The sequence below is a fragment of the Copadichromis virginalis genome, linkage group LG18 (assembly GCF_057382275.1).
Source record: "Copadichromis virginalis isolate Kocher_CV1m ecotype Utaka linkage group LG18, C_Virginalis_male_GT1.1, whole genome shotgun sequence".
Lineage (NCBI taxonomy): Eukaryota > Metazoa > Chordata > Actinopteri > Cichliformes > Cichlidae > Copadichromis > Copadichromis virginalis.
In genome coordinates this window covers 33,989,807-34,012,216 of record NC_140635.1, presented here as the reverse complement: position 1 = coordinate 34,012,216, position 22,410 = coordinate 33,989,807, and the positions used below count along the sequence as shown (strand labels likewise).

At 38.3% G+C, this 22,410-nt stretch overlaps 1 protein-coding gene across 1 annotated transcript in view; it reads left to right on the top strand.

The window, feature by feature from the left end:
• Window positions 1-22,068, top strand: part of brinp2 (bone morphogenetic protein/retinoic acid inducible neural-specific 2) — a 322,100-nt gene extending 300,032 nt beyond the window's left edge. The window contains exons 7-9 of the mRNA XM_085438591.1: window positions 1,172-1,394; window positions 13,575-13,881; window positions 15,206-22,068. Of these exons, the coding sequence (XP_085294717.1) occupies window positions 1,172-1,394; window positions 13,575-13,881; window positions 15,206-16,027 (1,352 nt within the window). The 3' untranslated portion in view covers window positions 16,028-22,068. The remainder of the gene's footprint in view (window positions 1-1,171; window positions 1,395-13,574; window positions 13,882-15,205) is intronic.
• Window positions 22,069-22,410: the final 342 nt, after the last annotated feature.

Sequence of the window (22,410 nt, the reverse complement as noted above, 5' to 3'; positions counted from 1 at the left end):
GTTGAAGTTTTTGTGTCACAGATTATTCATATTTATCAATAATGTTATGATGTATGGGAAATACAGTGAGGACCCCAGAATGCAGGACTTGGCAAAATGGAGATGAACTCAAAATCACATCTTTAATGCAGGTAAAAATGGGGACAAAAAAAAAACAAAGGGCAAAATACAAAACCAAACAGTAACAGGACAACTGGCTGCCTGACATCATGAGGCACCGGGGACTAAAAGCAAAGATAAACTCACAATCATAGAAGGCTCTAAACGATAGCAATGATGAAATTAGTGAGGAGGTTAAAGGATCACATACTTGGTGAACAAGGTGGGACGAGTAGCCACAGAAAAAAGAAAATCATTGTGTGTGTCATTTGTCACAGAACTCCCTTCTCAAAGATACTTAGCCTATTGTTAAAGAGTTTTAAATCAGATACCGCAAGACCAACGAGGCAATATGGTAGTGGTGCTTATTGCAAAGAAACTAAAAAAGAGCAGATGATCAAAAGCACTTTCTCCTGAAAATACAGTTAAAGAACAACTTCTCATATGTCAGATAACACAAATTGGAATATGGCAGGGGCTTAAAATTTTGTCTCGAGCTTTTGTGTTCCATGGGCACAAAAATACTAGTTTGAACAAAGTGGCATAGATGTAGCACACGTCTCCATACTTCATGCAAGTATATTAATATATAAATATAAAAGTAACACAACAAACAATGACAGAAGACAACCTTTTCCTCATTACCACATGCTTTTAGTAGTGGTGTTCAGCTCGTGATAATTGATGCTCTCTTAACTTGTTTAGGCTTTTAAAGATGGCCATCTGTATGTGACGCCATACGGTAAATCGTCACATAAATAGTGTTGCTTAATGACAATGATGCTACAGTGAATAAGATGGGATTCTAATGGAGAAGTGAATGAGTATAACTGCCGTTTAAAGCGCAGGTATTTGCTTTGTAATTGTGATTCATTATAACATAACAGCTTTTTTAAAATTCTAATGACACGTGAAACTCCCCAGCTTCTCTGTCATTTTCCTGCATGCTAGCAGGGGTAAAATGGAATGTGATGAATAGGCTTTCACTGCTCAAAAACTGTATTGTGATAAATTACCTGAGACTAACTTTGTTGTTTTCTCCTTCTCTCTGTCTCTGCTGAATTCCCTGCAGATGAATTCAAAGCCTTCCTGAAGCGATTGCCCACTGATCGCTTCCTGAATGTGTCCATGATAGCCAAGCTCTGGTCAGCCGACTTAACCCTCCAAAAACGTTATGCCCAGCTGGAGGCCAGCACCGTCCTTGTCCTCAGCAAAGCCCAGAAGATCATCAGGAAACTGTTCACGCTGAGTAAACGCTGCCCCAAACAGCCCCGCATCAGTCTCCCCCAACAAAGGTAGCTCACCAGGACACACTGACAGAGAACAAACCATTACTGGTATTTTATCTGGCTGCTGTGTTTGCAGCTATGGACTCTTTAACAGCCCACCTCAAAGGGGTGCACACATACCCCTTTATAAAACATTTGTTGATTGCACTGGAATTACATGGGTTTCGGACTTGGGTTGTCTCTGTTGTAGGTTATGCATTACAATTTCTCTCACGTTTAAACCTCTTGGGCTATTTGACTGGCCACTTTATAACATTTACCTTGCTAGTACCAGGTTGGAACCCTGTTTGCCTTCCAATTGTCTTAATTCTCAATGGCATAGATTTAGCAAAAACATTCCTCAGTGAGTTTAGTCCATTTTGAGATAACAGCATCACACAGTTGCTACAGATTTGTCAGCTACACATACATAATGCAAATTGCCAATGGAGAAAAGGTGCTCTGTTGAATTGAGATGCTCTGACCGTTGGCCATTTGAGCACAGTGAACTCACTGTCACGTTCAAGGAACCAGTTTCAGGTGATTTGAGCGCTGTGACATGGCGTGTGATTCTGTTGGAAGCAGCCATCATAAAATGGGCATACTGTGGTCATAAAGGGATGGACACAGTCAGCAACAATACTGAGGTATGATGCTGCATTTTAATGATGCTCAGCTGGTACTAAAGGGCCCAGAATCTGCAAAGAAAATACTCCACACCAATACATCGCTACCAAGATACAAGACAGGATGGATGTGACACGTCTTATTTTGTGTTTATATATGTGTGTGTGTTCCTGTCTAGCTATCTTTGTGAGGACCGAAATCTGCCTTCTACTATACTTGTGAGAACCAAAAGTCACTTGTGAGGACACACACACCGGTCCTCACAAATTTCAAGGCCTTTTTGAGGCTCAAAATGTGGTTTTAGTGTCAGGGTTACAATTAGGTTATGGTTAAGTTTGGGGTAAGGCTTAGGGTCAGGCATTTATTTTTAATGGTTAGAGTTAGGGTAAGGGGCCAGGGAAACCATTATGTCAATGAAGGCCCTCACTAAGATAGCTTAATGGGCTTGTGTGTGTGTTTGTCTGTGTGTGTGTGTCAAGATTAGAGAAATTACATGGCCAAGATTTTATTATATTCTCTCCCTCCCTCGCTCACAGACACATAACGGGTATGGCAGTCCATTCTCCCTGCAGCACGGACTACACTGCCCATGAGGCTACATTCTTTAGTGTTACAGGCGATGCCTGTAACACTCTGCCTGTTACCTTCATATTAAATCATTTTTGTGAATAATTTTTAAAAATATTTCTTCACGTCATTATGCGGACCGCAAGGAGGGGTGACATGGGCCGCAAGATTGAGACACAGACGTTACAGCCTCTTAATGTGTGTTTTGTCAAAAGTAGAGAGGGCATAGCCGAACCTACGAAACAGGAAAATACCTCAGTGTAATCCCTTTATTTCAGCAAAGTAACTGTATTCTGAATACCACCTTTTTAAACGGTAACTGTAACGGAATACAGTTACTCATATTTTGTATTTTAAATACGTAACGGCGGTACATGTATTCCGTTACTCCCCAACACTGCACATAGATCTGTAATCTTGTACTGAAGGCTGCGACTGAGTTCCAGAATGACCTTATGTTCATGTAATTCCCAGGGACGCGGGAACTTGTGTTTGTAACATGGAACAGGCACAACTTCTGATAAGAAGTCATTGCAGCTGAACAGACAGACAAAAAAGAGCGCTGCCTTTGTTGAAATCACCTCTTCAAATCATGTAACGAGTTAACTGACTCCCACAGTCTGAGTGAATTCTGCACGTGACCTCACTCAGTTTCAGTTTTTTGATTGATTGTTTTGTTTTTGCTGTTGTTTTTTTAAGGGAAAAATGAAGAAAGACCTTCAATTCAAACAATGCCAAAATGCCTCAAGGCGCTTTATATTGTAATGTAGACCCTACAATAATACATAGCAAAAACCCAACAATCATGTGACCTCCTATGAACAAGCACTTTGGCGACAGTGGGAAGGAAAAACTCCCTTTTAACAGGAAAAAACCTCCAACAGAACCAGGCTCAGGGAGGGGCGGGGCCATCTGCTGTGATCGTTTGGGGTGAGAGAAGGAAGACATGATAAAGACATGCTGTGGAAGAGATACAGAGATTAATAACAAGTATGATTCAATGCAGAGAGGTCTGTTAACACATATTGAGTGAGAAAAGTGACTGAAGAAGAAATACTCAATGCAACATGGGAATCCCCCAGCAGCCTACACCTATTGCAGCATAACTAAGATAAGATTCAGGGTCCAGCCCTAACTATATGCTTTAGGAAAAAGGAAAGTTTGAAGCCTAATCTTAAAAGTAGAGATAGTGTCTGTTTCCCAAACCAAAACTGGAAGCTGGTTCCACAGAAGAGGGACCCGAATACTGGTATACTGCTCTCCCTCCCATTCTAATAAAAACCTACAACCTATGAAAAGTATGTGGGCCTTGAGAGGTCAAATGGACTGCAGCTTAAGAAAACACCAGAACATGAAAGTGTCCTTCTATCAGGATTTCTCAGCCGAGGTGGCACGAAAGAGAAAGGAGTCGGTGAATGCGCGTTACTTGTAACGCGTTACTGTAATCTGATTACTTTTTTCAAGTAACGAGTAAAGTAAGGGATTACTATTGCAAAAATGGTAATTAGATTACCGTTACTTTCCCGTAGGAACGCTGTGTTACTGCGTTACTAAAACCGTGATTTTTTTGCGAGAATGTCTCATGACAGTGACGTAAGCAAGTGCAACGTTGGTGACAACAGCTGTGTACAGATCAACAACGGATCACATATCGAGTGCGGAGAGAGTATGAGCGTGCAGCGTTTAAAGCGTGGAAGTACTGACCTTACTTTGAGTTTGATTCCATAAAAAGTGACAAAAACATTAGCGTCCGTTGTGCGTGGGAAGAAAACTTCTTTTTACAGCGACAAAAACCCCTAAACTTCCAAGCAAGCACCAAGTGCGCTATGACGTAATGGGAAATTCACAGAGAAACTCGCGGATTCTTCCACTGACCGCTGCGGCACACCTGCACCAGGGTAAACCTCCGCCTACTCTACTCCTGCTTTACAGGTGAAAATAGAGCAAAAGGACCGCTAGACCAAAGGACTTTATTTATTTTCTGCTGTGTTTTACTTGAATCTATTTGAAAGAGTGAGTGTAAACACACACAAAAAAAAAATGTATGTGCTGGAATGTGCATAAAATAGGTTTAAATGCTAAACTAATTTCTTCCAGTCAGAGAATGTTGCATATAATTAAATTTTTTGCTTGATGCATAAAGTTAAAAGATTAAAACCAATAAAAGAAGTTTTAAAAAGAGACTTTTCCATTTGATTACATTTTGTATGATGGATTATGCAGAAAAAGTAGAATTGGGCTGAAAGATCTATCGCTTTATCACCTCTTCAGGTTGTAAATCGCGTTTTTAAAAAGTAACTAAGTAACTAAGTAATTAATTACTTTTGAAAATAAGTAATCAGTAAAGTAACGGGATTACTTTTTTGGGGAAGTAATCAGTAATTAGTTACTGATTACTTTTTTTCAAGTAACTTGACCAACACTGCTCGCGACCATCCAGGACGTCAAGGACTATGTGAGCAAATTGCCAAGACCTAAATAAACTGTTGGTGCACGACAGTGCCATTCATATGTAAGTTACAAACTCGAGGCTTACAGCATTACAGTACTGTTAACGAGCTAAGGTATAGAGTATACTTTGATTTTTGACATACACTCCAGTGCGGGGATGGTACGCGTCTGTATCCCCCTACAGCTGTACTTTAGAGCAGGGTACATCTAGATGTGTAATTTATTTTACTTTACTTTGTGTTATTTGTGTTGGGGAGGGTTGAGGTTTCCAGGCTTTGTGTTCAGGTTTTGCTGGGAACCAGTGTTCTTGTTTTATGTTCAACTATTTTGGTTAATAGGTTAAGACTGGTCAAATGTAGATTTGGTTAAATATGTAAACAGCATATGCTTTTCTTGTATGTCAGTTAAGATAAGTACTTGGAATGTTAAAGGGTCCAACAATGTGATGAAAAGAAAGTCAATTTTAAATTCTCTGAAGAAAGGTTTTATTCACATTGCTTTTTTGCAAGAAATCCATCTGACAGATGATGAACATAGAAAATACTGTAAAGAATGGGTTGGTCATATTTTTTTCTCATCCTACTCCACAAATAAAAGGGGGGTTATTACCCTTATACACAAAAATCTTCCCTTCACTGTTACAGCCACTCACAAGGACAATGATGGAAGGTATATATTGGTTAAAGGCATGTTGCATGGGGAAACTGTTTTCCTAGGTAATATATATGCGCCGAATGCACAGGATGATGAGTTTTACACAGTATTATTTAGTCAATTAGTGGACATGGACTGTGCTAATATAATACTAGTGGGTGACTTTAACTGTGTTCTATGCCCCAAAATGGATAAATCTCCCCCACAATCTACTTTGTCAAAAAATCCCAAAACCCTTTGGCAAATTATAAATGAGCTTGACCTTATAGATGTCTGGCGACACTATAACCCATTATCTAAAGAATACACTTTCTACTCTAACCCTCACTTGTCAGCATCTCGTATAGATTATATTTTTATGTCCAAGTGTATCAGTCAGTTAGTTCAAGCAGGTAAATATTGGTCATATAGGTCTCTCTGACCATGCTCCTGTAGTCCCAACCCATGAGACATATTGAGCGCTCTAGGTCTTGGAAGATGAGCACACTGTCTCTTTTGGATGAGAAATTTATACACTTCATAACAGAGCAAACAACATTATTTTTTAGAAATAAATGATAAAGGGGAGATAGACACGAGAACTTTATGGGATAGCTATAAGGCTTACATGAGAGGGATGATTATTTCATACACAAGTCATAAAAGAAAGCAACGATTAACAAGGCAGTTAGAGATCGAGAATAATATAAAAAAGCTGGAGAAACAATATTATGTAACAAAATCAGCTGAAACATTAAGTGAGCTTAATATTGCCAGGACATCTTTGCGTAATTTGATAATGCGAAAGGCTGAAAGAGACGTCCTTCTTGCCAGACGACGGCTTTTTTAATCAGCTAATAAGCCTAACCGCTTTTTGGCTCGTCTTGTAAGGAATACTCCATCAAGTTCCTTTATCACAGCTATTGTGGATGTGAATGGTGAAAGGCAAGTAGGAAACCGTCAGATTAATGAGTGCTTTAGAGAATTCTATACAAACATATCAGTCTGAGATGGATATAACAAGGCTTAACTCAGGCTTTTTTCTAAACGACTTAGTATTCCCTCAGCTCTCTGAAGATCAGGTTAGCCTGCTGGAGTCACCCATTAGATTGATGGAGGTGGATAAAGCTATATCTGCACTCCAGTCAGGGAATATATAAGAATTTTTTAAGATAGTGAAAGTGAAGTTAAATAGTTTATTATTAAGGGTTTTTAATAAAGCATTTGAAGAATCGAAACTCCCTGAATCTATGTACCAGGCTAATATAACATTGATAGCTAAAAAAGATAAAAACCCGGAGTCATGCTCATCTTTCAGGCCTATTAGCCTTCTTGGTGTTGATAATAAGAAAAAGTGATGTGCTCTATTGTGCATGCTGACCAGACAGGCTTTATTAAGGGGAGGAATTCTTACAATAATACTCGACGTCTATTTAATATTATTCATTTTTTAAATTTTTATCAGATCTCTGGGGTTGTTGTTTCTATGGATGCCGAAAAGGCATTTGATAGAATTGAATGGGAATATCTGATTGAAATAATGAGAAGATTTGGGTTTGGAAAAAACTGTCTGGGGTGGATCAAAATTATATACAAATCACCAACAGCATCAGTGTTAACTAACGGCTTGTTATCTTCCCCAATGACATTGAGCAGAGGTACAGCACAAGGTAGCCCATTGTCACCACTATTATTTGCTTTGGCCATTGAGCCCTTGGCCATGGCCATTAGACAAAATCCAAGTGTTGCTGGAGTTAAAATTGGGAATAGACAACATAAAATCCTGCTCTATGCTGACGATATTCTTCTGACACTGACTGACCCTGCTAACTCTCTACCTGTTCTTACTAGGTGTATCAAGGACTTTGGTCTTATATCTGGATACAAGGTAAATTTTGATAAATCTGTTATAATGACTCTGTGTAGTGGAAAGGACACTGAACCTTTATATGTTAAACCTTTTCATTAGGCACCATCAGGTTTTGTATATTTGGGACTTAAAGTTACACCAAATGTTGGTCACTTATATAGAGAAAATATTAATGGAATGGTTCAAGATCTTCAAGAGATGCTGACAAGATGGAGGTGACTTCCAATATCATTTTTGGGAAGAATAAATCTAATTAAGATGGTAATCCTACCGAAAATACTATATTATAGTAGAGGTGGGAATCACCATACATCCCACGATACGATATTATCACAATACTTAACGCACGATACGATATTATTGCAATTTTTTAAAATATTTTGCGATATTCAGATTCTGTACATAAAGGTAAACTTTATCAATATTCATTTATCTAATATCAAAGTCTCGCACTCAGTCTTTCTCTCATTTCAGTCAGTTTTATTGTTGACAAACTGAACGGTTTGTATTACAGTCTAGTCCAACTTAACTGAATGCAACCATCTGGTACAATTATAGCTATTCTAAACTATGCAATTTATGAAAACTATGCAGCCCCTTCAGCAACTGAAGAATTTGAAAGTAAATTAAAACAAAATATAATTTTACATTAAATAAAAAAGTTTTAAACTTAATTAAAATAAAACATGTCTTAAATTAAAATAAGTAAACTGTCATGTTTATTGCTGTCAAAAAAAGAAGTTAAACACATTTGGACAGTGAAGGAATGTCAGGATTCTTGCTCAGAAAAAGGATCAACATGCTCTGAAGTCAGAGCATGTTCCAGTCCACAAAAACGTTTTTTGTAACAAAATATCGATTTCTGCTGTCCCTGTATCGATACATTATTAGCAAACAAAATATCACGATACTACAAAGTATCGATTTTTTCCCCCACCCCTATATTATACAGGCATGTTGTTTGTAATTTTGAAATCAGAAGATATTAAAGCAATTAACAAGGCTATGGTGGATTTCATTTGGGCAGGAAGAAAACCCAAAATTAAATTGGAGACACTACAGCTACCGAAAGATCTGGGCGGATGGGGAGTGCCAAACATAGAAAATTATGTTCTCTCAATGCAAGCGAGGTTTCTTTCTGCCTGGATACATGAATATTCTGATCTGCCATGGCTAAATATTGAGGAAGTATCATGTAAACCATCCTCACCTGTTAACTTTTTAGGGAAACGTCTAAATGATTTACCTCACGTAATAAAGTATAACCCACTAATATATAATGCTATGTGGACTGAGAAAACTTTTTAACAGTAGTCTTCTGTTTAATATTTTGTCAACGTTTATAAATAATCCAGATCTTCTCCCGCAAAACATAAAGTAGGTGTAAAGAGGTTTTATGACCTCTTTAAACATGGTGAGTTTAAATCATTTGAATCCTTGAAGTCCCAGTATTCTATGTCAAAGACTGAGTTTTATAAGTATTTGCAATTGAGAAATTATGTGTGAAAAAATGCTAAATCATTACAAATCGCAACAGCCTCTTTTCGGTTGGAGAAATTATTTCTAGATAATAGGGAGCATAAACATTTTGTATCGAAGTTTCATTCAGAGATTTATGCCCTAATTGTGGATAAACTGGCATGGTTGAGAAAATCTTGGGGGACGTTGCTTAAATGTGAAATAGATATACAGGCATGGGACAAAATCCTGGTCCTTCCATCTAAAATCTCTGTTTGTAACCGATTTAAAGAACTGCAGTACAAAATCCTGCACAACGTATATATTTCTCCGTATATTTATAGTAAGTATAATATGGGAACATCTCCAAATTGTCTCAAGTGTAAGGTCAGAGTGGGCACTAGATTCCACTGCTTGTGGGAAAGTGCTATTATTCAATCATTTTGGAAAGAGGTCTGCGCCAATATTAGTACAGCCATTGGTCAGCAGGTGACAGAACACCCATTAGCTTATTGGGATATATCCCTGTTTCACTGGTACAACATGAGCATGTAATTCAGTCACTGTTAATGTTGGCCAGGAAAAGCATTATGTTGAGATGGCTGGCAGCTGAGCCTCCCTCCATTTCTCTATGGAAGTCGCTCATCATTGATGTTATGACTCTGATCAGTTTGGGACATTACATTGATGGGAGCTCCCGAGGTTTTGTGGACAAATGGAAGAAACCACTGGAAGCACTGGGAGTAACTTGTAAACTGGACCCTAATGGACAATTATTATGGACATAATGTTGTAATATTCTAGTGCTGTGCAGAATTGTTATTTTGGACGTGAACCAGTCTTGTATTTGTTGGGGGGAAAAGTTAAATAAAAGTTTTAAAAAAAAGAAAACACCAGAACAATGCTGAAAAAGCACACAAAACACAGTGGAGATGGGAAAAAAACACAACAGAAGTTAAATAAAACACACTACAAGTAGAAAAAAATCTCACAAAATATGACAGAAGCGTTTTTGGGGCGATATTAATGTCACGGACCAGCTGTGGAAGTGACAGATACCAAAACATGCGAAGGGCTGCACTGAAATATGCTTAAAAGAACCGTAGGATTCATCAGTGTTGTGAGTAAAAAAAGATGTAGGTAATGTGGGTTTTAATGGCATCATCCATATAATACTGCGGACCCATTTTTGCTATTAGCCCTTCACTGTTAGCATATCACTTCCATTGTAGGAGGGAGAAGAGATAAGTGCTGACTGGATCAAGAGAAGAGAGGAGAAGAGAAGAGGGGTCTAGTTACAGGTTGTGGGGGCCTTTGTAGGCTGAGGTACATGGTTCTGTGGCATGCTGTAATCAAGTCCTCTCACAGACTGACAGCTTGGCACTTGTTTACAGAGGACTTTAATTTCCCTGACAGTCCTTTCCCTCCACCAATCACTCCATCTTCCCTTTGCCCATTCTGTGTAGAGTCTTGTCTTTATTTTTCTCCCTCAGTTACCTTTGTCTCACTCTCGCGCTCCTTGCTCTCTCTATCGTACCCTGTCACTCAGTCGTAACCCCATTTGCGCCGGCAACAAGTTAATGGTTGCTGCTACAGCTGAAAAAGCTTCCTGTTTTCTTCTGCACAAATCCATTTGTTTTATCATCATTTATTTTTGTCTATTTACACAGGCCTGAGGGGGAGGAATTGCTGAAGCATTTGGGCAATTTTTTGTGTTATTTCCCAAGCTTAGCCTGGGGATAGAATCTCAGCAGAGCTAATTTTCAGTCTAAACTTGTTGCTACTGTTACTGCACCAAAGTGGATGGTAATTTATGTATGCTTTCATTTCCATCTGTACTGTAGGCACACCGAACACCCACCCTTCTACAAAAAGGTGTCAAGTCATTATAGTATAATCTTATGTATTAAGAAGATGGAGCAAACTATGGATTCATTTTTCACTTGTTGAAATCCAAAAAGTGTGAGCAAAGGGCATGACTATTTAGAGCTACAACAAAACAAAGATATTGCCACTGATGTACTATTAACCAACACTGTCCATTGGTTTTTTACTTCTCTTGACATCGAGTCAATAGATTTAGTTCTACAGTAGATTTCACCTGTATTTGCTTGATTTTATTATTATTATTATTATTATTATTATTATTATTATTATTATTATTATTACTATACATTGGGACACTGTTCTATTCTTGCTAATTTGCCAGAATTGTCCAGGGTTAAATCAATACTTTGCTTTTTTCACTTTACCTCTTTAACTTGGAGAACACCCTGATACTCAATGACAGTTACATTTGGATGACTGATGCTAGGTGCTTCTATCTGTTTGATTGTGGTTTCCAGCTTCTGTTCCAGGTGTACACATCTTTTCTCAGTTTTCTCCAGTTTACGGACTTTATCTTGTAGGTCTGTCTCTTACCCGCTCGCCTTCAATTCTTTCGTGTTTTTTTTTCCATTTATTTTATTTTTTAACTACTGTTATAAAGTAACAGTAAATAAGAAGACCACATACAAGGACATTACAGAAGGCTTTGAGAATTTGAATGTTTGAAGATACATTACACACTATTTAGCTTCTAAGAAAAAAATCTCTGTATATGTCTGTTACCCATGGTAGAATTTAACAACAACAGTATTGTAAAGTAAAACTTGCAGGGCAAGATGTTTTTAAACTTTATTTTGGTTCAAGGTAAGAAAAACTTTTGAGCATGTTTTAAAAATTAGATTTATTATTGATCATGAGCACTGAAAGCTAAACTCATTGTAGATAATGTTTCCAACTGTTACAATATAGCTCTGTTTTTTGTTTAAAAATAGCTTCTGAGTAGCAAAGCTCGGTAAACTGTAATAAAGTGCCTTCTAATGGCCTATTAGAAGAGTTTTAAAATAGACTCGAGGAGAAAATAGTCTGTAAAGGTTAGTGACCAAAATAAACAGCTGTGTTTATTGAACAAATAAACAGCTGAAGCACTGAACTAAAATGTAACTAACTAAAATGTTAGCACTCACATTATTAACTAAAATTCTCTAATACTCACTACATGGAAAAAATACACACATTAATAGATGACAATGAACACAAACAACACACTAAATTCAAGATGGGGAAAACATCACCTGAATTAGCCAGTAATTTCAGTGTTAAATGTGGAAACCTCTAGTAAACTGCCCTAAATGCTTAGGACTCAGGTTGGCTTTCTAGAGTGGGTCAGGTCGACACTAGAGGAAACTGTGGATCTGAACCATAGTGCAACTAAACTTATTGTCATGGTCCTGGGTCGTTGACCCAGCGTTTTGTGTTTTGTGACTATTTCCCTCTGTTCTAGTTATTCTGTGTCCTCCCCCCTTGTGTCCGGTTCGGGTTCTAGATTTCCTGTTTTACTTTGTAGGTCTGTCTCGTTATGCCCATTAAGTTCCAGCTGTGTCCCCTCCTGTGTGCCATTTCCTCATTACCTGATGTGTGTATTTATAGTTGGTGTCTGCCTGTGCTCCTCGTCGGGTCGTCTGCACTCATCCGTGTATTTCTGCGTATCTCTGCATTCATCTGCGTTCTATGGTGTTCCTGTCTCTGCGTCTCTCTGCCCCGCACCCCTTTTGTATGGTCTCAGGTTTGTCATTTAGTTCTCCCAGTTTAGGTTTCTTCAGTTGTTTTGTCATGCCTCACTGCCTGTTTCTGCCATTGTCACTTTGTAAATAAACATCACTCGTATCATCAGTCACTGCTGCATTTTGGGTCCCCCCTTTCCTCCACACCACACGGCTCACTCCGCCAGCCGTGACAGTTATTGTGACTTGCAGTCTCCCTGCAAATTTATAATTTAATATAACAAATACTGATTTTTTGCAAGGGCAAGTTGCTGAGCTCACACAGCGCTGTTGCTAATCCTTTACAAGACCCTAACCCAAAACTCCAACCCCAATTTTTTTTATTAGTGTGTGGTCAAATTTGGGACTTTGCAGGGTGGCTTTATGATTATTATTTTTGTTGTGTTTTAATATTCTTATCCAATATATCCAATACACTGGGGACAGATTGTAATTCATTTTTATGTAAGAAAGGCCGGAGAAAGTGTCAGGCTTTTATCTTTAATCATTTTTGAGATGCATGCATCTCCATGTTTGGACTTTGCCTTGGATTTGAAAGTGCAAAAAATACATGCTTGGAATTGGTCGACATATCATTTTACAAAAAAATATAGCTTGAAAATTGTTTTGCATGTGAAATGAAAATTTTAAAAGGAATCATTATATGTATAGCCCAAAAAATTATAAAATTGTTCAGCAAATCAGAGGTAGTCAAGCAGAAGAGCCACAATGGTTTAGGAAGGAATGACCTTTAAGTGAGTCAACACTGAAAGGTTGAGTCCCAAAAATTTACATGATTGTCTTATGTAGTTTAAGTCTTTCTGGGAGGGAGGGGGGGGGGGGGTAACTGTTTTTAACTGTTGTTGTTGGTTTCATTCCACAGATCTACCCCAGTCTGTGTGAAAGGTGTTATTATAGGACACAATGACCACAACATTACTTCAGTATTTACCAAAGATGTTGCTGTGATGTATAGATAACTGCATTAGTGTATCTTCTCTTTGCCCACTGCAGGCCTGTTGGGTTTTGGCTGACCAGGGCTCAGTCTCTGCTCTACTGCAATGAGCATGGAATGCTGGGCTCCTTCTCTGAGGAGGTGATGAGCTGTAGCTGCCCCGTGGAGCAGCCAAACTGCCAAGGAGTCATCCCCTGTGTTGTAGGGACTTCCACCACCTCCTGCACCCTCTGCGCCTCTGACAACGCCACCCGTTGTGGAGCCTGTCATCACGGCAACATCCTCCATCTTGGTTCCTGTCGACCTAGCATTGCTGCATCGCTAGATCATTACCTGAACTTTGACTTGGACATGCCTGATGCCGAGGTTCTCAAAGCTCCTTAATTATGTATTCCACTGGTTCTCAAAGCTCTTTGGGACAAATTAAACAAACAGTGCCTCAAAGGGCTCACATGCCATCAATTGTTAAATTGTTTTTGTGTTGAATCTTTATACTGAACATACAAGATTTACATAACAGTACAAATATTAGTCATGTACAGTTTTTTTGTTCAAAAAGGAATACAGTATTAAACAGGGATTGAGAGGGGGTTTCAAAATAGAAAGCTGACTCTGAAGTACCTACAGTGCAAAGAGTCCCTTCATTCAGCAAGCCCAGGAGCAAAAACTCATACTATGCTTTTTTTAATAAATCACCACAGCAGTTATTTTCTAGCCCTCAAGAGGTCTAAGTTGTCACTGTTGAACCTCTGCCTTAACTCTAATCCTAGTTCACAAGCCTTCAAATTGTGGCTCTTTAGACCTACTTGAGTGTCTTCCTTTGGCTTTGACAAAAAACTTGATGAATATGAAAATGATCCTCTTAATTTGCTGAACCTCAATAGCAATGGCTAGCAAAGATGTGGAAGCAAATAGGTGATCTCTAGTAAATGGTATGCCTTTACATTTTTTCTTTACAATAGTTCCCTTTTATTGCTTTTGACTATAATAAAAATAACTTATATTAAGCAAATTTATTTATTATGTATTTATTATAGTTAAATAATCACATTGTATAATGCCAATGCCTAATCAGAATGTCTAATTTTTGCTTTTTATTAAAATGTCTTTAAAAATCATTAAAAGTTTTACAAGGGGTCTAAGGAGCTTGGAAAGAAAAGCGTCTGGACTTCTTTAAGTTTCATTTGAGAAGCTTCTTCAGTTCTAAAAGCAATTGGTGGAGAGTCCCAAATTTTAAGCCCTATGGGAGTGTCCCCAAGAGGGTCATGGACCCTCTATTGATCCTCTGCCTAATCACACAAGCCATGGTGTGAAAAGGATGTGAGTGGACGTTAAGGCGTCTAGGAAGGGATCTCAAAACTGGATTATAGATGGCAGACTTTCTCGGATGAGAGGTGAAACGTCTTCAAGAAAACTTAAAGAAGTCCAGACGCTTTTCTTTCCAAGCTCCTTAGACTACGATGACCTGGATGACTGAGAACCTTCACAGACATTTTACAACGGTTTTCAGCATTTGTAAACTAAAGTTGTAAAACATCCATTGTGGCTCTTGATGAGATTTATAAATTCTGGCAAAGGTGGTAGTTGAAATTTAAAATTTGGTAATAGCTCAGTTTGAGAACCAGTGCATTAATTATCTATCTGCTTATTGCATTGACTGCAGCCTCACGGTTTGTTAATCCCTCTTCAGGTAAAGTACCTGCTTCAGCGACTGGACAGCAGGATAGAGGTCCATGCCATCTATATCAGCAATGATGTCCGCCTGGGAAGTTGGTTCAATCCTGCCTGGAGGAAGAGGATGCTACTAACACTCAAGAGTAACAAAAACAAGTCCAACCTCATCCACATGCTAATGGGCATTTCTTTTCAGATATGCTCAACTAAAAATTCAACACTGGAACCCGTGCCTGCTGTCTATGTGAATCCTTTTGGGGGAAGTCACTCAGAGAGCTGGTTCATGCCAGTGAACCAGCCTGACTTCTCTAACTGGGAGAGAACTCGACTGGACAGCGTCACCACTGCACAGTGTTACAACTGGACTCTGTCTCTGGGCAGCAAGTGGAAATCCTTTTTTGAAACAGTGCACATCTACCTGAGAAGCCGCATAGTCACGGATGATCCAACAGTGAATGAAACTCTCTTCTATGAGCCATTGGACTTGGATGATCAGACCTCCAACCTGGGCTACATGAAGATCAACACGCTGAAGGTGTTCGGATACAGCATGCACTTTGACCCTGAGGGCATCAAGGATCTGATTCTCCAGTTGGACTACCCCTACACACAGGGTACGCAGGATGCCGCCTTTCTGATGTTACTGGAGATGAGAGACCGGATTAATCGGCTATCTCCACCAGCACCACAGCCATTAGATCTGTTTTCTTGTCTCCTGCGCCACCGCCTCAAGCTGTCAGCCGGAGAGGTGGCACGAATCAAGGACTCTCTGCAGATCTTCAATTCCAAGCTTCCCAATGCTTCACCTGAACCTGAGCTGGCCCAGCTCTGTAGCTAGCTAGTTTAGCACAATCGCCAGGTTCAGGAATGATGCTGTTCGTAGAAAGAGGAATTGCTACTTCAGGGACGACTCTGCTGAGATGGCCTTTGGACCCGAATCATCTGGATTAACGTACTCTGAAGAAGGTTGAATGCTTGGCCTTTTTATGGTCACTCTCAGTTGGTTTTCTGGTGTTTTACCTTTGACAAACAGCATCATGTCCTTGACTTTTCGGAGAACGAGGGATACTTTGACTCTGTTTAGGAGGCTGTACTGAACCCACCCGGAGGTTCACTTTTGCTATTACTGCCCTGCAAACTGCGTAACTGGACAAGGCTAAAAAGGTTTCTTTCACTGACAAGTTTTTGTGATTTGGAACAATAAAAAGAAGATCATACATAAGACACCTGCCTTGCAAAGACAAACGCGGTTTTCTTATAAGAGGAACTCTTCAGAGGTCTTCAAAAATTAGCGGAAGAGGATTTCCCTTTTCCAACCCTATTTTCTTTGGCTACAGAACAATCTTGAGGGAAGGGAAAATGGGATAATTATATATATGTGGTGAATGAGTTGTTATGTTATGCTTAACAGTTTAAAATTTGATAATATTGAACCCTGTCACTGTCTTTGAATATTTCTTTTTAAACCCTACCTTCCATTTTATCTGGCATTTGAAAACTTGTATCTATGCTTAACATCTGAGTGAGAAGCCTGTTAGTGATGTTCTGTCCTTGGTGGCTTGTCTGTACCAAAAGAAGGTAACACATTGGCAATTTGAATGGCAAAATATCGTAAATGTTGAGTTATTATTCTTTCACTTTTGAGCTGAAATAATTCATAATGGAACCTTCAGATGTGGTAACAAAAAGGTCTGCGGATATAGCGCTGTAAATAACGCTCCATCCATCTAACCCAGGTTGTGGACAAGTGCACATTGCTTTTTAGATAACTGAGTTCAAAGACCAAAAAAATGTTTATAACAAAACAAACTCATGCCTTATATGGAGAGTCAATGTTAAGGTAAGAAGCACATTTAGTTTCTGTGTTTGGTTTCCCTGCGAAGGTTGTATTGCTTTTTATATTTCAATATTTCTACCAAGACAGAACAACAGACGCATTCTCCAGAGTACGTGGTAATGTAGCTTTTCCATGTAAATGCCAGTCACTCGTTCTGCAGGTACTTGTTTTGATTTGGTGTTGTGAAACTTTTGAATCACCATTCACAGTGCACACCAGTACATGCATAATGTAATTGTTCTGCAAAATCCTCCAATGAGATAAACTTTCAGTAAATAATAGAACATGTTCGAATTTATGGTTTTAAAAGGTTTTCAGTGGTTCGGTTAGTCTCAGGTCTATGAAACTTTTTTCTTTTCTTTTTTTTTGACATATGGGTCCAATGTGAGCTGCAGTTACCACGGCAACTGGAGTTACAAGGTTTCTGCGGGGCGGTGATGGTACACTTGAAAGCTGGAAACTTAACCGGGATGATACTTGATATGATTTTACTTTTGCTTCACTAATTTCTCACTGAAAGTTAGAAAACCTTGTATGTCATTATCAACAGTTCTTCTGTGCTCAGCTTGCTTAAGTAAAAACAAAGTGATTTATCTATCTGAGAGCCTTTTCCTTGTTTACAAAACTTTAACCCTCACTGTTACGTCTGTTATATAGCATTATTGCCATATTACTACTTTGCCTGCATGTTACAACATTGTCTTTGGTCAATTCAAAGACATATTGATAAGATTAGCTGTGAAGATGGTGTCATGGAAAAGTGCAATGATGATGGCGGATGTGGTCAGGGCTACAGTAATAGTGGTAGTAAGGGGAGGGGGTGACACAAGACCGTCTCATCTTACCACCACTAGCTGTTCATTGTTCTAGTGTAAGCACAGTTTTTCACATTTGCATTTATTTATTTCACAGACAACACAGATCTGTTGTTAAGTAATTTCTTGTTAAGTACATGTGTCACACTATCACTATTGCAAACACTGTTTCTGTTTCCGGTCCACCTAATGGGTGCCAGGCAGAATTATCAACGTGGAAAAATGGGAAACTAATCAAAAAAACCAAAACAAATTCAGTCATTTATTTTGTTTTCATGTCCTTACTGAAACCATTTGACTAATTTGCAGCTGTTTTTATGCCAGATATGCTGGTTAGAAACCAGCCTTGCATAAACATTTAGACCTTTTCAACATAGTCATGTTCGATAATATTTGCAGCTTTTGACGGTGGACTTATAAATTAGGTCACCATGCTGCAGTTTCCAACTAAGTTAAAGGCAGGTAATGCATTTTCTGTGGATCAATTTTTCAAATGAAGAGGAGCATTCTTGTGCATCTACAGGGAGGCAAAAGGAAGAAGTGGTAACAGGTCAAATATTTCAGTATTTTATCTCAGTCTCAAAGCCAAGTAAATTATCAGCAACTAAGTGATGTTGTTAGACTTTAAAATTATTGTTGCTTTGTGCACTAATCTTATACTAAAGTCTTATACCCTTTTTAAATATTTAGTCAGCTGTTGCCTGCATGTAACAAACAATTACAGCAACTGGAAAGAAGCCAGTCAAAGCCAAACAGAACAGGTTAATCTGATCTAACAGGTTAACCTTAAGAACAGGATTAACTGCATTAAACTCCCTGCCTCAGAGGCTCATTTATGGGAAGTTAGAAACAAGAGTGAAAGACAAAAATGTGCATTTTACAGTAACATTCTGTTAGTATAGTTCAATTAATTTAATTTAGAACATTACTATATTTTTACAGGGTGACGCTATAAAACTAGTGATGAAGGAATTTATACTGTATTTTCTCCAAAATTGTTGCTATTTCAAAAGTAAATATCTATTGAGTCTGCAGGTAGTGTAATTTCACTTGGTGATGGTGTTCTTTCAGTCACTGTCCACAGTTCATGCAAACAAATATGCTACTATAACTACAGTTAAATGGAAGCACTCAATATTTTAAAACATACTACTAACACAGACCCTTATTCACTAATATGTGAATATAAATGTTCTCACTGTGTCCACAAAATAAAAGCACAGAGGAAATTATCATTGGATTCGTGAAACAGGTTGAATGGAGAGGGTGAGAAAAACAGCTGGAAGACAATGGCAACCACATCTGTCAGCTAAAGATTAGGAAACTCATTGCAAATATAAGAAAACACGAGTAAGTGGAATATTGCAGAGAAATTAGACTGTCAATGAATTTTCAACCATTATGTTGAAGATTTGTTGGTGTGTTTGGATCATTGTCCAGTTGCATGACCCAATGTCAGCAAAGCTATGGATAGATGGCTGTACATTTGATTCTATAATAATAATAATAATAATAATAATAATAATAATAATAATAATGGATTGCATTTATATAGCGCTTTTCAGGGCCCTCAAAGCGCTGTACAATGCCACTATTCATTCACTCTCACATTCACACACTGGTGGAGGCAGCTACAGTTGTAGCCACAGCTGCCCTGGGGCAGACTGACAGAAGCGAGGCTGCCATATCGCACCATCGGCCCTTCTGGCCAACACCAGTAGGCGGTAGGTGAAGTGTCTTGCCCAAGGACACAACGACCAAGACAGACAGAGCTGGGGATCGAACGGGCAACCTTCCGGTTACAAGATGATTTGAAAATGTCCTTTTTACCCATTCCAGATTGATTAAATTCATTTCAGTTTTATTCATATACTGGTAAATCACAACAATAGTCATCTTAAAGCACTTTGTATTATAAGGTAAAGACCTTAGAATAATACAGACAAAACCCCAACAATCAGATAATCCCCTATGAGGAAGCACTTGGTGACAGTGGGAAGAAAAAACATACTTTCTAACAGGAAGAAACCTCCAGCATAACCAGGCTTAGATAATTTGGGAGAAATATGGTTTATTTCTAGTCCCTGTCATCACTGCAACATGCTGGATCAAGTGAAGGCTTTTTAGGAAGTTGGTCAAAAATGACTCCAAGATTTCTCACAGCGTTACTGGTGGTCAAGGTAATGCCATCCAGAGTAAGTATGTGGTTTGTCGCCAAGTTTTTAAAAGATTTTTAAGGCTGAGAACAATAACTTCAGTTTATGTGACTTTAGAAGTAAGGAATTAAAGGTCCTCCAGGCTTTAAGACGGGGGTCTCAAACTCACGGCCAGGGGGCCACCTGCGACTCACATCGCCCCTACGTGCGGCCCATATATTGACGTGAAGAAATATAATGCAGTTTGGAACTTGAGGATTTGTTTGTTGTTGTTGCAAAAGTAGAAATTGAGTCTAATAGACATATTGCTTGCTTAAGTAATAACAAAGTGGTTTATTGCTTTGAGGACCTTTTTGTGTTGATTAAGAAGTAACATATTAGCAATAAAGTATTATACAGATAAGACTGTCTTCAGCTTTTCCAACACATATTGGTGAGATTCACTATGAAAATGTTGAAGTGAAGTATGAAGTGGAAAATGCAATGCTGGTAGTGGGGTTAAGGTTAAGGGGATGAGGTCTGACTGAACTAGACATCTAATACAAAATACAATCTAATACAAGGAGGGTAAAACATTTTTAAAACTTTATAGTCCTACATTCTTAAATTCATAATTGGTATTTTCATGTTTCCTGTTCAACAACCAGGATAATCAGTCAGAAAAAATGGGCTACTATCCATTGATGACAGAACATAGATGGCCTGAAAAGCTTCAGGTTTGCTTTACTCTAGGTGTTTATAAGAAATTTGATTGATTGTTTTGATTCACTTGTATCTCTGAAATAGAGAGTCCATTGAGCCTCCAAATCTTGTTCTTAAAGGTGAATTATCATTATTATTATTAAAGTTGAATATTTCAGTTTCTCATTGAAATATTCACTATTAATTTTTTTAGTATAGTGTTAAATTGAACTGAAACGATTTTGTAAACTTGGAAAACTAACTAAAATTAAATAATAATAGAGGAAATATCCCTAGCTTTAATATGCATTACTTTGGTAAAAATTGCATTACACGTTCCTGTTGAGACATTGATGGATGTGCTTATTGGGACTTTAGATGTCTACAAAAGGGTGAGTCAACTGCTTTTGAAAACGCCTGTGTTTTTATTGTAATACCTGTACTAATTTTTGTAAATCTTGCCTCTAACGTATGCCCTCCATATTATAGTAATTAAAAAAAGACTAAACGCTGAAAAAACTGAACTGAAAAACTATACAATTAAAAAGTAAATACTCTGGGAAATAAGCCTGAAAGCCTAAGAGTGATGTGCTCTATCAGGATAACGTGGTACTGTCGGTCTTAAGAGATGATAGGCTCTGATCAGTTAGGACTTGAGTGTACGAGAGAAGGATTTCACATTAAATTCTGGATTTAACAGGAAGCCAATGAAGTGTGACCAGAGGGAGTCCCATTCCTACTGCGGTACTTTGTACCAGGAAACTAGGACAACCTGATAATACAGAATTGTAACAGTCCAGCCTAGAGGTAAGAAATGTATGAACTAATGTGTAGGGTCGTTCTGAGAGAAAAGGTTTCTCATTTTTGATAATATTACACGAAAAAGAGAACATAGTCCTAGAGATTAAACATTTTTAAAGTTTCGAATAATACAGCTAGAAGGAAAAGAAAATTAGAAATTCAGGAAAATAATACACCACAGTTTTATGCTGGGCAGAGATGGCAAATTTGAACAGTGTTCAATTAAAGAAACAAAAAAAAGCAGATGAATACAGATATGTAGAAATGAAGGGAAAAGACAGACAGACAGAGGTTCTACAAAAGACTACACGAACAAAGAAATGTGACAGAAATGTCATACTTTCATCATAATTTCCACCATTTGCGATTTGACTGGCATTTATATAATTATACTGTCACATTGTGCCCTTTTCTTCTGTAATGTCACGTGAGACTAGAGAGATGGCTTCAACACTATCTCATCGCACCAAGTTTCTAAGATAAGTCTAACAGTAGTTTGGAATATGTATTAAAAATGTAAAAAGTTAAATGGAAACTTTGCTGTTGGGTTTGAGGTAAATAAAGGCTGGTTCATATTCTCTTCTTCACAGCAACTTTCTGTGTTGTATTCATTATGCTTGCACAATCAAACTGACCTCAGTGCATCCATGAGGCAACTTGCAAAGCATCGCAGGCCTTAGGTTCAGACCCTCTGAGGTCTACATCTTACCTAATTCTGTTATTAGAGCATTTGTTCTTTTAAAAAAATTGCTCTCGCAGGTCTTTGCACTCAAAAAACCAAAAACAAAGAACAAACAAACAAACAGTGGATGGATGGCATTCTACCTCGAATGCATCAAACTGCTCACATGTTTTTCCTTTTTGCTTGTCTCCAACACATAGTGTTAGGGTATGAGTTATCACTGATGATGATCTAGAGGGTGAACATTTG